The sequence below is a fragment of the Thamnophis elegans genome, chromosome 2 (assembly GCF_009769535.1).
Source record: "Thamnophis elegans isolate rThaEle1 chromosome 2, rThaEle1.pri, whole genome shotgun sequence".
Classification (NCBI taxonomy): domain Eukaryota; kingdom Metazoa; phylum Chordata; class Lepidosauria; order Squamata; family Colubridae; genus Thamnophis; species Thamnophis elegans.
This window is the reverse complement of record NC_045542.1, coordinates 125,878,704-125,893,011: the sequence shown is the minus strand read 5'-3', so window position 1 is coordinate 125,893,011 and position 14,308 is coordinate 125,878,704. Positions and strand designations below refer to the sequence as shown.

The 14,308-nt window shown below is 36.8% G+C and overlaps 1 protein-coding gene across 1 annotated transcript in view; it reads left to right on the top strand.

Moving 5' to 3' along the window:
- ITPR1 (inositol 1,4,5-trisphosphate receptor type 1) overlaps window positions 1-14,308 on the top strand; it is a 264,200-nt gene that overhangs the window by 233,194 nt on the left and 16,698 nt on the right. Inside the window, exons 51-55 of the mRNA XM_032210776.1 lie at window positions 1,347-1,542; window positions 3,496-3,600; window positions 5,867-6,003; window positions 10,416-10,581; window positions 12,792-12,952. Of these exons, the coding sequence (XP_032066667.1) occupies window positions 1,347-1,542; window positions 3,496-3,600; window positions 5,867-6,003; window positions 10,416-10,581; window positions 12,792-12,952 (765 nt within the window). The remainder of the gene's footprint in view (window positions 1-1,346; window positions 1,543-3,495; window positions 3,601-5,866; window positions 6,004-10,415; window positions 10,582-12,791; window positions 12,953-14,308) is intronic.

Sequence of the window (14,308 nt, the reverse complement as noted above, 5' to 3'; positions counted from 1 at the left end):
TACTTAGTTCATAATAGAGCTAGTCATTAGCTATTGAAAAAGTTGTGTTAGGAAATTTTGAGTTTCCCGTGATTTGGTGGATTTAAAGTGGCACATATCCAGCAGCTGGTTATATCTGGCTGGTCTTATAAGGGTTTGAATACTAAGCAGACTCCAATCAAGGGAGCACGGAAGGCTCACATTTTCGGTTCTACACTAGATGAACTGATTGTTAAATTATGTGAAGCCCATCTCTGCAGGAGACTATGAATTTTAGACCTGCCTTAGGTATAAAAGCCAGCAACTGAATTTGGGCTGGTTACTCTCTTTTAATCTGATTCACCTCATAGGGTTGTTGTTGTGAAGAAAATAGGAGGAAGAAATATTAGGTATACTCTCTGCCTTGAGTCATTTGTAAAAATAATAAAGACAGGATGTTTTTAAAGAAACATCTAAGGTAAACACACAAAAGCATTACAGGAGAAGGCAATGGCAAATTATTTCCATACTGTTGCCAAGAAAACCAAACAATTCTGTCTATAGACTGTGGAGAGATACACTTAACCTGAAGAGGTTTAACTTTTTGCTTTATCAGCTGGAAGGAAGTATTTAAGACTTCAAGAAAATCTTTCCAGTTTGATTTGAATATTCCTTTGCCCCTAAAGAATATTCAAAATTTAAGAAGAAACCCAGATGATGATGATGAAAAAGTAGATTAAAAATTGAAGAGAGTTTAGGAAGACAAATTCATCAGAGACATTACAGCTAGATGACCAGTGCATTATTCTTTTGCTTTTAACATACAACATCTAAATTTCTAGAATAGAAATCAAAAAATGCTGACAGCTGTCATCAAACTAACTTTGTTCTTTCAGTTTATTTGTATAATAATGTTGCTGGGGACTCTATGTTTGTTTACATAGAATCAAGAGTGGAAGAAGCTGTTAAGGCCATCAGTTCAGGAATTGAAAATAAGGTATTTCCACCAAATGCCTGTCCAGGCTTTGCTTAATCATATCCAACAAATGGAAGGTCATCATTTCCCTAGATAATTAGTTCCACTGTCACCCTGCTCTTACTGTTAGGAAGCTTTTCCTAATATTCATCCAGGATCTGCCTTCCAGGAACTTAAGACTATTATTTGTGTCTTGTATTCTGAAGCAATTGCTTACCAAGGTGTGGCCTTGTATTTGTCTTTTAGTCAGAATGTCACAAAAAATCGACCTGTCTTTTCTAAAAAAAAGTCTGAGGATTTTATTTAAAAACCATGTTGTTCAATTGTTTATGTAAAGTTAATGTATATGATAGGCCTTTACCTCATTAATTGTTAATGTGTTGAATAACCATTTTGAACTGTCCTTTTCCAGCTTTTTGACTTGGTGTACAGGGAGGAGACCTTGCTGAATGTCATTAAAAGTGTCACTCGCAATGGACGTTCAATCATCTTGACCGCTGTCCTTGCTCTTATTTTGGTTTACCTGTTTTCAATAGTTGGATACCTGTTCTTCAAGGATGACTTTATCTTGGAAGTAGATAAGCTACCTAATGAGACACTATTGCCAGGTTTGTATTCAATTCTTGGCAAAACAAAAATAAAGACATCACAAATGACCAAAAAAAAAAAAAGATTTATCTTGTGAATGCTAATCCCTCTTCAGCCCACAGGCAATTTCTTGCTAAAACCAGTTGCACTTTAGGTTAATTAAGGTTATAAATTGAGTTCTTGGTATCTGGAAAACTTAACTAGTAAGATTGCAAAGCAAATCAGGAGCACATGTAAAAATGTATACATTAAGAAATATAACTGAAAATAAATGTACAGGTAGCCTGTACAGTCTAATTCAATACACAGTATATATTGAAATAATGTGATTTGGATGATATAGGTGAAAAATGTAATGAAAAAGTCCTCCCCTCTGTAAATTATGTTGTTCCCAAATATCATATTTTACAAGAAGATATTAGTTATATTTATATGCCCCTCCCCATATAACAAAAAGCAATGTCTGTTTATGCATATAATTTCTGGAATACCTTCCATGTATGAATTAATATGAATCCATATATTTAAGGTGACAAGTGATGAGAATCAAAACCTGAATGCATGTATAATGGGTACAACATATAGTGCCTCCACTGATCCCTATCCCTTGCTCTCTCCAACTTCTCTGGATTCATCTTTAAAGTCCTTGAGATTTTTTTTTTTAGGATTTAGGATTTAGGATTTTATTTCATTTATATGCCGCCCTTTTCCCCGAAGGGGACTCAGGGCGGCTCACAATTCAAATCAGGGAAGGGGGGTACAAACAGGAAATAAAAAAGACGAAACATAACAATACATAATTTAAAAACACACAGCAGTCATACCATTCGAGGCGGGGGGCAACAGGTCTTTAGCCCCAGGCCTGTCGGAACAGCCAGGTTTTAAGGGCTTTGCGGAAGGCCTGGAGGGTGGTGAGGGTTCGAATCTCCACGGGGAGCTCGTTCCAGAGGGTTGGAGCAGCCACAGAGAAGACTCTCCTCCGGGTAGTCGCCAGTCGGCATTGGCCAACGGATGGAATTCGGAGGAGGCCTAATCTGTGGGATCTAATTGGTCTATTGGAGGTAATTGGCAGCAAGCGGTCTCTCAAGTACCCAGGTCCAATACCATGAAGGGCTTTACAAGTGACGACTAGCGCCTTGAAGCGTATCCGAAGACCAATAGGCAGCCAGTGCAGCTCGTGGAGGATAGGTGTTACGTGGGTGAACCGAGGTGCACCCACGATCGCTCACGCGGCTGCATTCTGGACAAGCTGAAGTCTCCGAATGCTCTTCAAGGGCTGCCCCATGTAGAGCATGTTGCAGTAGAGATGATTTGTACTTATGTTTACTTGGATGTGAAAGCAGCTCTTTATGAAATCTGGAATCCTACAAGATTGCCCAGGGGGAAATATGCCTATTTAAGCAAATATAAGTATAGCACTACTTCATCACCACCATCCAGCCAAATATGGAGAGGTGAGAGTAGGAGATAGGAATACCTGCCTTCTAGCTATTTTCAAACCCAACCCAAAGGGACTATATACTTGTCACAAAACGCACATGCATTGGGAATTAGCATTGGTCACCTTACGTTATCACAGGTAGCAAACAAAGATAGCCTACCTCCCACAAAATTTTTTTCTGGAATATTTGGTGGGTGGAAAATTAAAGCATCATATAATTTGCTTTTGTAACAAATGCATAAAAATACTATCTGTTCACTGAATTAGATAAGCAATATAGCTTTTGCTTTTTTACACAATTATTAAGAATTTCTTAATGTTAAACCCTATAAATTTAATCAGTGTTGACAGCATGCTATGTCATATAACTATTGCACTAAACTGTTCCTGGTGCTTTTTCAACAGAAATAGTACCTATTTTAAAATTAGTAAGTATTATAATAAGTAAAAGCAATGTTTGTTAAATAGATATGCTAGTTACATAATAACTTCAAGCACTATTTAAATGTCATATTTTACCCACTTGTTGTAGATCAACATAATGAAATTGGAGAGCCAATGACTAGAGAGTTCTTATATTCTAATGTGTGCAAAATAAAGGATGGTGAGAATTGTTCTTCTGTTATTCCTTCTACCGGCAAGTATATTTCATTTGTTTTTTTTTCTTCACATAGTAGCTTGTAAAGTGCAATTATTTCTGAATGCTTCTAATATAATTGGGTGCTTATTCATTATGGCTATATGTATATATCAACCCTCTCAAACACTATAATAGTGGCATGTATGAGATCTAAAGCATAAGGACGCTATGCTGTAATCATAAAAAGAATAGAATAGTGAACGCACATTGCTATGTTCCCTATTGTTACCACCCTAATATTTGTTGTTATTGTTAAAGGCAACAAACATTATTTACAAGTTACCCTCAACAATGTTTTCCCAGAGCAGAAGTATATCAACCATGTAGTCTTTCCTCATATATATCACATTTTATTGTTACTTTTTTTTAGCAGTGCGGGAGGGGGACAGTAAAATTTCTCATTGCGTTGAAAAGCTGGGAATGTAACATATAAACTCATGCAGTAGGTCATAAATTATTTCTGTTCTGGAAAATGAAACATAGGACATATTTTTATACCATTAGAAATGTTTTCTTCACAGCAAGAGCGCCCAATTCAGGTGATTTGAAGAGACCACTAGTTCATTTTTGTTAATGTGTAACATTTACTAGTCAAAACAAATGGAATAGTTTCTATGTACAATGAATGCACAATTAAAATCACTTTGAGGTGGCCACAAGTTTATTTTTTATTAAGTTTAAGAGCGCTAGGATGCTGCATTAATGGTGGAAAATTTTTTTTGCTTCTTTGGGACTCACAAACATTTCATTCTTTCTCAAATGGTATAATCCAATCTCCTTCGTACAATAATATAAAATTATTCACGTATATCTGTGCATTACTGCCTCTTTTAGTGTGATCTCACCCGCGTAATTTTTCCCTCCACATTTTTCAGTTCCCCCATCTTTACTGCTCCCCCATCTCTACTGCTACCATCAGTGGCAATAACTGATTTTTTTTATTCGGCTAGAATTATTGTCCTGATGTAGTGTTAAATGCATGGAGTAAAACTTTGCTGACTATTTTTGCTGGAAAATTGGTAGCAGTTGTGTGTGTTTCTGCATTCAGGAAGACTTATACAAGATGATATTGCCTTTTCCTATCTCAAAATGGGTAGACTTAGGTGGGCTCCAGAGTTTGTCATAAAGTGATAAGGAAGAACCAAGAGTGGGCATTGGGGAATACAGGAGCCAGAAAGTGCGTAGGGGGGGGGGAGTTCAGTTGTTCATTATCACAGTCCAGGTCATTTTTTGAACATAAAAATATGCATCAGAAAGATATTCAAAGTTTTCAATAGACAAAAACAAATGGAAGTGTGCGCTAGCCGAGGTGGCGCAGTGGTTAAATGCAGCACTGCAGGCTACTTCAGCTGACTGCAGTTCTGCAGTTCGGCTGTTCAAATCTCACCAGCTCAGGGTTGACTCAGCCTTCCATCCTTCCGAGGTGGGTAAAATGAGGACCCGGATTGTTGTTGGGGGCAATATGCTGACTCTGTAAACCGCTTAGAGAGGGCTGAAAGCCCTATGAAGCGGTATATAAGTCTAACTGCTATTGCTATTGCTAGAAAGATGTTCAAAGTTTTCATTAGACAAATTATGTATATGTAAATTAAGTTGGTTGGAATTGGGGGCTATTGATAAGGCTACAGAATTATAAAAGTATCTTGTTCCAAAACATTAATGTCATGCTTGCTTCTGAATTGAAATTAGAGATGGTCTAATGCTTCTTAGCAATAGCAATAGTAGTTAGACTTATATACTGCTTCATAGGGCTTTCAGCCCTCTCTAAGCGGTTTACAGAGTCAGCATATCGCCCCCACAGTCTGAGTCCTCATTTCACCCACCTCGGAAGGATGGAAGGCTGAGTCAACCTTGAGCTGGTGAGATTTGAACCGCCGAACTGCAGATGGCAGTCAGCTGAAGTGGCCTGCAGTATTGCACTCTAACCACTGCGCCACCTCGGCTCCTCATATGCTTCATATGTTTCATATGCTTTCACTGAAAATATGCTTACATTGTTTCTTGTATAGACATTCCAGATGTAATGAATCAGCTTGTAGGATGAGATTAAGACAAGTTTCCAATTTTTAAAAATTTCACATGACAATTCTGAATAACCCATGGAATCACAAAGTTCTCCAGATAGGTTCTTGAACTATAGGATGGAGAAAGAGATGCAATGAAAGGTCCTTATTTGGCTTTAATATGCTTGTACAAAATATGAAAGTGATCTTCAGGCTCCCACTGTCTCATGGTCGTATCCCAAACTTCTTTTATTTAATAGAGCTAGTTTCTGAAGAATCTGAAGAGGATAAAGAACATACATGTGAGACGTTGCTGATGTGCATTGTTACTGTGCTTAGTCATGGGCTGAGAAGCGGGGGCGGAGTAGGAGATGTACTCAGGAAACCATCCAAGGAGGTAAATTAATATTACATGTGAAAGGAGTATGAATGGTGTGAATTTTGTCCCAAATGAGTTTTTTTTCCCAGGTGGAAACTGGATTTTCTTGTTTTTTTTCTTTTGAAGATGTTTCTCTTCTCATCCAAGAAGCTTCTTCAGCTCTGACAGGATAATGGGGAATGAAACAATTTATATTCCTTGCAGACAGCTGGTAATTTGCATCCTTTTAGAGCACTCACATCCTTCCATTCCCCACTATTCTGTGAGAGCTGAAGAAGCTTCTTGGGTGAGAAGCGAAGCATCTTCAAAAGAAAAAAAGAAAAAAGTCCAATTGTTTCCTGAAAAAAAGCCCCTTTGAGACAACCATGACCTGGATGACTGAGAATCTCTACAGATTGTGTGGATTTATTTTTGTCATCTGAGATAGAAATTTTGTTCCACCTCTTCATCCAATGCATTAATAAAAAAATGTTTGTGACTACAGGCCCTTCAAATGGCACTCTATGTCCTTCGAATGTCACTCCAGTTTGATGAAGTATATGTTTTGTGAACCAGTGATGTGTCCAATTAATTGTCATGCCATTCATTCTACATTTTATCTATCTTGCTAATTAAACATTATGGTTAGTTCAACAGATACTTTGATGGAAGCAAGATGTCTTTTATCTATATTATTCCACTAATCTTCAAAAGAAATTACCCAATCAAAAACTGCTGTTAGGATAGTCTGGGAAAAAATTTAATTTGTAATCATTACTGCATTATTTTCAAAGTGCTTACAAGTTGATCATTTTCTTATATATTCAGGCCAGACTGAGTGGTTTGTTGCTCCCTGGGTCTTCTTTTTTCTCTCTCTCTTTTGAAGATAGAAACAGTTTTGCTTTTCTTCAATCATCTGGCATTTCACCCATTTTCTAGGATTTCTCAAAGTTACTACATAAAGGTTTCAACAGACCATCAGCAAATTTCATTGGTAAACTAAAGGCTATTCATTTGACCTTGGAGAATCAAAGCAGAGTCTCTGACTTATATTTCTGTCAGTTTGACATTTCAATCCTGCCCTTTCATTCTTTTCCTTTAGTACTGCTTCATGAATTTTACTTTTTCTCTCATCACTGAGCAGCTAATACAATTTAATGATGATTAAATTGATTCCTCTATCTTTTATTTTAATAGTATCCAAATAAACCTTTTTTTGTTGCTTTGTTAGCATTGTTTGCCAAGCTTCACCTGAGTTTCACATCATTACTACAATTCTTAGCTGTTTGTCCTCTAACTGAGGGGTCGGCAATCTTAAACACTCAAAAGAGCCACAAAGGTCCTAAACAGACGCTCCCCATTCAATTCTGGAGCCAACCGGAAGTCTAGTTTCCCCATCATAGGGTCTCCTCCTAGTGTGACCTCCTTTTTCCTCTGCTGACCAAAAGTCTGGTTCCTCCACCATGGAGTCCCCTCCTAGCGTGGCATCCTTCCTCTACCTGTCCTGATCGAAAGCCCTATCAATTATGGCACCAACCAGTGACAGGGAGCCCCGGCAGAGGGATGAAAGAGCCACATGCGGCTCCAGAGCTGCAGGTTGCTGACCCCTGTTCTAACTTGGCGACTTCTTCTTTGTAGCACCTGTATTTGTCCTTTTCTGTATTTCAGAATTTGCTAAGCTTTTGTGCGGTCATATTGCCTTCTGCTGTCTTCCATTTTATTCCTAACTGAAATTGTGATATTAGTATCTTCTTTTTTAGGAATTCCCTTTCATCTTGAGCTCTATTTCCTATTAGTTCCTCCTGTCATTGGATTTCATTTATCATTTTTCTGGTTTATTAATATCCATTTTCTTAAAATTTAAGTCTCTCCCTCATCTACGCTTTAGATTGTCTTAAGAAATCAGGAGTTTGAGCACTAAGGATAGAATTGTGGTATAAGTGCCCATTGTGTTTAGGCTATTATATACAGCAATATTATATGCAAGAAAGAAAAGAGATAAGCAATATCAAACCAAATAAATTAAAGGCATGAAATGAGAGAGAAAAATGGAAGGGTATTTAGCTGAATGTAATTATTATTTCTTTCTTATGTTTCTACCCTTGAAAACCGTTCTTGTTTATATGGCCATACATTATTTACAAAATAATGCTGTACATAAAATACACTGTAATTTGCTCTTACCTGCCTCTTTCTGAGGATCTGATCAACTCAGAATAACAGTTGTAAGGTATCTTGGAGGTCTTCTAGTCCAACTCTCTGCTCAAGCAGGAAACCTTATAACATTTCAGACAAATGGTTGTCCAATCTCTTCTTAAAAATCTCCAGTGTTGAAGCACACAAAATCTCTGGAGGCAGGTCATTCCATGGATTAATTGTTCTAACTGCCAGAAAATTTATCCTTAGTTCGAGATTGGTCGTCTCCTTGATTATTTTCTACCCATTGTATATTATCCTTCCATCCAATCTGACTTTCTCAGGCTTTTCTTTCCTTTTGACCCATTCATTGTTCCTTCCTATATTTGTTTTGTAATTCATTCATCCCCTATAAACATCTAAACTACCTCACTGTATATTCTTTATACTAGTAGTTCACATTGTATTCAGTCGTTATTCAAAAGCAATCCATATTTATTTTAAGCTTTTCATTCTTGATGTTTTTTCCTGTTTTACTTCACACACTTTTTCAATGACATTTCAACTGCATTGAGTTACTTCTATATTTCTTCTGATATACTTTCACTTCCATTGAACAAAGACAACCAAAGTATGTTCTCAAGCACACCCACTTTCATGTCTTTCAAGATTTATTCCTTGCAATAGATAACATACTATCTCATTTGTGTGTCTTCAAATATATCTATCTAATTCCCTATCTTTATAAACATTCTACCAAAACAAGCATGTTCCTTTACTTGTTCTAGCTTTTCTGTGTATATTATATCATTCATTCTGTTTTTCATATCATAATCTGGGAACTTGATCTTGATGCATTATTTTGTATGCTTGTTGCATAATTCAGCCTACCTAAGATTCATAGCATATGCTCTTTTCCCCACCCAATATACCTATAATATCACCAAAGTCATTTCTCATATATTTCTAAATTCAGTACTTCAATACACTTAATGGTCTAATCCAAAATATATCACACACCCATGTCCTGTTTACAAGTATAATGTGGCATAGTATGGTATGCATTATACATAAAAATAGGAAACAAAAAATAGAAAATTAAAACTACAAACTAGAAATGATTTGCTAGAAAAGAATGCCCAATCTATCATCTATATATCAATCAATCAATTTAAATTACACCCAAAAGGCCCCAAAGTTAGAAATATTGGCAGTAGATATATTTTTACAAATAAAATATGTAATAAATATTACATAAAACCCCAACTCATTAATTTGTTACTAAGAGCCTTGCTTTTTATCATCACAGTTAAAAATCTGGTCCTGCTATAATTTTAGGATTTTTATCTGCAAATAATTTTTTTGCACGCTCAGAAGTATTTCTTCTGGTTTGGATTTTAAAAATTAGGCCAGATAATTTCCTGCCAAAGACTCTTATAAAATTCTCAATATATTATTATATATAAATATTGTCCACCATTACAATATCAATAGCATTACAGGGCAAAATCTTTGAGAGATGAGGTTTTTTTAAAAAAAATGTTCCATACAGAGAGGTGGGCTGCTCCCGGTTCGGCCAATGGTAGTGAAATTTAGGCCAGGGTCATAGAACCAGCAGTGACCCAGGCTGGCCACGTCCCCGAACCGTTTCCCCAGTCACCAGCATGTTGTTTAGTAGTGCACGCGTATGCACAGTTCACTGTAAATTGTTCAGCACAAGGAACAATGTACATTGAACTGTGCACACACCCATAGCGCGCATATGGCATGCATGTGAATGAAGCAAGCACGAGCAAAGTGAACCGGTAATCCACCTCTGCCCATATAATATATTTGATAGCAACACATTTAATCTAGTTTTTGAAAAAGCTGTTCTTTATTTACTTAAATATAAGTTATTCATATATTTAGAGAATTGAAAAAATATATGTGTACTTATGGGTGAACATGATACTTTAGTTTTAGCCATTAATTCCTGTACTCCTGCATTTTAAAAAAAATGGGACTCCAATTTGGATTACATTTCCTTACAATAATCTGTTATTCTGTTGGAATATAACAAAGACCTATATGTTTTTAAAACAAGAAAGGATTGCTTCAGGAAATCCCAAATGAATCTTTTGTAGATATGTGGTTTAAACAGATGACTTAAAAGATTAGTCAGATTGGCATTGATCCTGATTATTTATTCTCCAAAGGTATGTCATCAGCAATTCATTGTATCAAACACAGGCATATAATGTTCACTCATCAAGCAATATGTCCCTTTGTAGCTTTGTTTTCTTTAATATTTTCCATTTACTGTTGCATTTTAGGAACCTCTGTTTGCTGCAAGAGTGATATATGATCTCCTCTTCTTCTTCATGGTGATCATTATTGTCCTTAATCTGATTTTTGGAGTGATTATTGATACCTTTGCTGATTTAAGAAGTGAGAAACAGAAGAAAGAAGAAATTTTGAAAACAACATGTTTTATTTGTGGTAAGTATCAGAATCAGCAAGAGTTCGGTCCAAGGCAGTGTCTCCATTCTTCAAAAGAAATGCATACATTTTTTGTGATGGAATCAACATTTTATGAATGTTTTTAGAATAAATTTCTAGGGGACATATAACGTTAAGGCTTAGTGTTCTCGTGGATTAGCCAGAGTTGCATGGGCAATTCTAACTTTAGAGAGATGTACAAGGTAAGATCCCCCGGAAATTTGGTGCTGAGATAATCTAGCTATATATAAATAGCTGTGTGTGTGTGTGTGTGTGTGTGTGTGTTTGTGTGTGTGTGTTCCAGCATAACTCTGGAACGCCTCGAGCAATTTCAACCAAACTTGGTACACAGATGACTTACTGTCAGGAAACAAATACTGTGAGGGTAAGACACCCTTAACCCACCTCAGGGTGTGTGTTCTGTTAAGATACAGCCTGTTATGCCTTAAAATAGCTTCTACTGTACAGTGCAGTGAAGTTGCCATGATAACGGCTTCACAGTATTCCACAAGGGGGCTCCCACTGGTAAGGGGGAAAATCCAACATTAGAAATAACATTTGGTCCGGACATTTTCAACTAGGCTTTGATTATTTTTGAGGACAAATGTATGGCTTCTGGGGGCACAGGGAAAACATTTGTAACTAATTTAATTGTCTCCAAAATCAAGGCTTTTCGTGTCTAATACAGGATTAGGATAAATAAATACCTGGGCAATACCTGGTTATCAGCTAGTGTTTTATAAATTACAAAGAAGAACTGTAGTTAGGGCCGAACAACATGGAAGCTGTGTAAACAACCCAGACTATACCTATACTTTAGATCTTACCTGACTGAACAGGAAAGAATTATGGTGGAGAACATAACGAAAATGTGAAGCCAGAGATTAGCTGCTGTAAAAAAAGGCAGATTACATGCATCAAAAGGTTAGGAAGGAACTAAAAAACAGAACTGCCAATGTAACAATGCCTTGTACAAATATAACATGGGACGTGGAATTATGTGGATATTATAGAACCAAAAAGTTAAAGAGCAAATCTATCATTAACCTCTTTCCAACCCTAACCCTATGAGGAAGAACTGGAGCCATTAGAGCTGTTTAGCTTCAAATAAAAATAGGGAAAGATACACATTTTTTAAAAGTACCTAAAATGTAATTTGTAGAAAAATGCTTTTCTCCTTCTCTCATCGTGTTAAAACCTGAAGGTTATTTTGAAAAGTTACTATCGCCATCTAGCTCCTGACTTGTGGGCTTCCCAAATGCATCTTATTGGCTAGTGTGTAAAAAAAGAGACGCTACAATAGATTCACTTATTATCTGATCCAGGGTTCTTCTTATGTTTGCTTGTTCTTAATCTTCACACACTTATAAATACCAAAACAGAAATAATCAATCCTCAGCTATTGCTGAAAGTCTGTGTTTTCTTTACATATTGTAAGTCTTCATTTTCTATAAAATTGTATGTAGCCCATAAAAATGAAGTTTTATGAACTGTGAACCACCCAGAAAGTCATTGACGGAGATTGGCAGCCATAAAACTGAACAAACAAACAAATGAAATGTAATATATTCTTAATGTTTGAAAATATTTAAGGGCCAAGCAATATTCATTTGAACCTTATCATTACCAGAAAAAAATACCTACAATCTATAAAGTTAAAGGTTCCCCCGCACATACGTGGTAGTCGTTTGTGGCTCTAGGGAGCAATGCTCATCTCCGTTTCTAAGCCGAAGAGCCAGCGCTGTCTGAAGACATCTCCGTGGTCATGTGGCCTGAATGACTCAATGCCAAAGGTGCACGGAGCACTGTTACCTTCCCACTAAAGTGACCCCTATTTTTCTACTTGCATTTTTTACATGCTTTTGAACAGGTAGGTTGTTACAAGCTAGGACAAGTAATGGGAGCTCACTCTGTTACACGGCGCTAGGGCTTTGAACCACTGAACTGCCAACCTTCTTATCAACAAGCTCAGCATCTTAACCACTGAGCTACTGTATCCCTTGCTGCAATCTATAGGTAGTTGTAAAATCATGTAAAATCATCAGTGCTGTTTTAAAAAAGCTGTTTTATATTACTAGGTTTGCCTTTAAAAAAAACTTCAGTGGAATCTAATTAACCAGTCAATATGCTATATAAAAACATATGGTATATGTGGTCGAATATTCTTCCTCCAATTGTGTTCAGAAGTCGTGTTTCATCTTCCTCTTTAGGTTTGGAAAGAGACAAGTTTGATAACAAGACAGTGACTTTCGAGGAACATATTAAAGAGGAGCACAATATGTGGCATTATTTATTCTTCATTGTGTTGGTAAAAGTAAAAGACTCTACGGAATATACAGGGCCTGAGAGTTATGTAGCAGAAATGATAAAGGTGAGTTTTGCCATGTTGTGTGTGAAATACGGCTTGTTCATCCTTCTTTTAATTCTTCTAGTGCCAGAAAATCTGAATTCACATTCTATGAAGATTTTAAAATATTTGTAATGAGCACTGATGTGTACCTCTTTGGGTTTTTTGCCCATGGAAAAATGTTCTTCTGAACAATTATAATTTGTTTTCACAAAATTGTTACAAAATAATGTCTTGTCAATGTCTGATATTTTTGGAAACTCAGTGTGGGCCACCCATATTCTTTGGGCACTCGATATGTTGGATCAGGCCCAAAGTTTGCACAGAGGTTGTGAATTCACTGTAATCCACTCCAGAACTCTTGTAGAAGGAAGGAAACCTGGTAGAAGTGTTCCAGCACTACTAGGTGCCCAAAATTTGAAGATGGAAAAACCTCCTTCTATGCCATTACATTTTTCACAACTTAATCCAAGTCTTGTCTCTCATGTGCAATCTAATTGGGAATACAAATAATTTTGTTATATTTTATTATGAGCAGACTTGGCATTTAATAGCAGCAGCCAAAGTTCTTCGGCTCCAAAGATCTAAAATTGTGGATCCCAGTGTAAAAATCCCCTGGAAAAGGCGAGTTTGTTGAAGGTTCCTAAGTCACATTTTCTGAGTGAGCTTACTCTCAGCCTCCTGTCATATCTTTTCTTATGAATCATGTCCCATTCTTCGGTGCCCCCCCCCCCCCGCCCTGTCCCATTATCCCAGGATAATGTAGGATCCAATCTGGGACAGTCACCGGGATCAGAAGTCTTTTGTCTTCTAGCAGTGAAGTTCTCTGAAGATGGGCTCCAGTATGAGTCCAAAAGCTTGGAAGACAAAATCCCTGGTTCCGTTGACTGATCCAGATTGGATCCTACAATATCTTTTCTTGCACATCACAATCAAAATCCCATTCTTCTTTGCCTTCCCCCCAAATACTTACAAGCATCTCCAGCCTATCATTCCCTATCTATCTAAAGTGATAATTACATTATATTAAAGCAGGTGATTCTGGGTTAAATCAGCATCTCAGATTTACAAGTCACCAAATTGCCACCCAAACTATCTTCCCTTCTTCTCTTCTACCACTTCAGCCATCTGTTGGATGGATAATATAGAATTCTAATCTGGTTGTCAGACCAACTTCAAATATTGAGTAGCATTTTATTGTGTATAGATCCCAGATGCTATCCTTGAAAACTTCTAGTTTTTCTTTTAGACTTCTCTTTAACAGCAAATGGGATATCTTTCTTGTTTGTTTATATTTCTGTACGTCCATTTAAGGATTTAACTTTAAAGATTTTTTTGTAAACCCCTTTAGAGGCAGAATGCCTTTGTTTTGCCAAATGC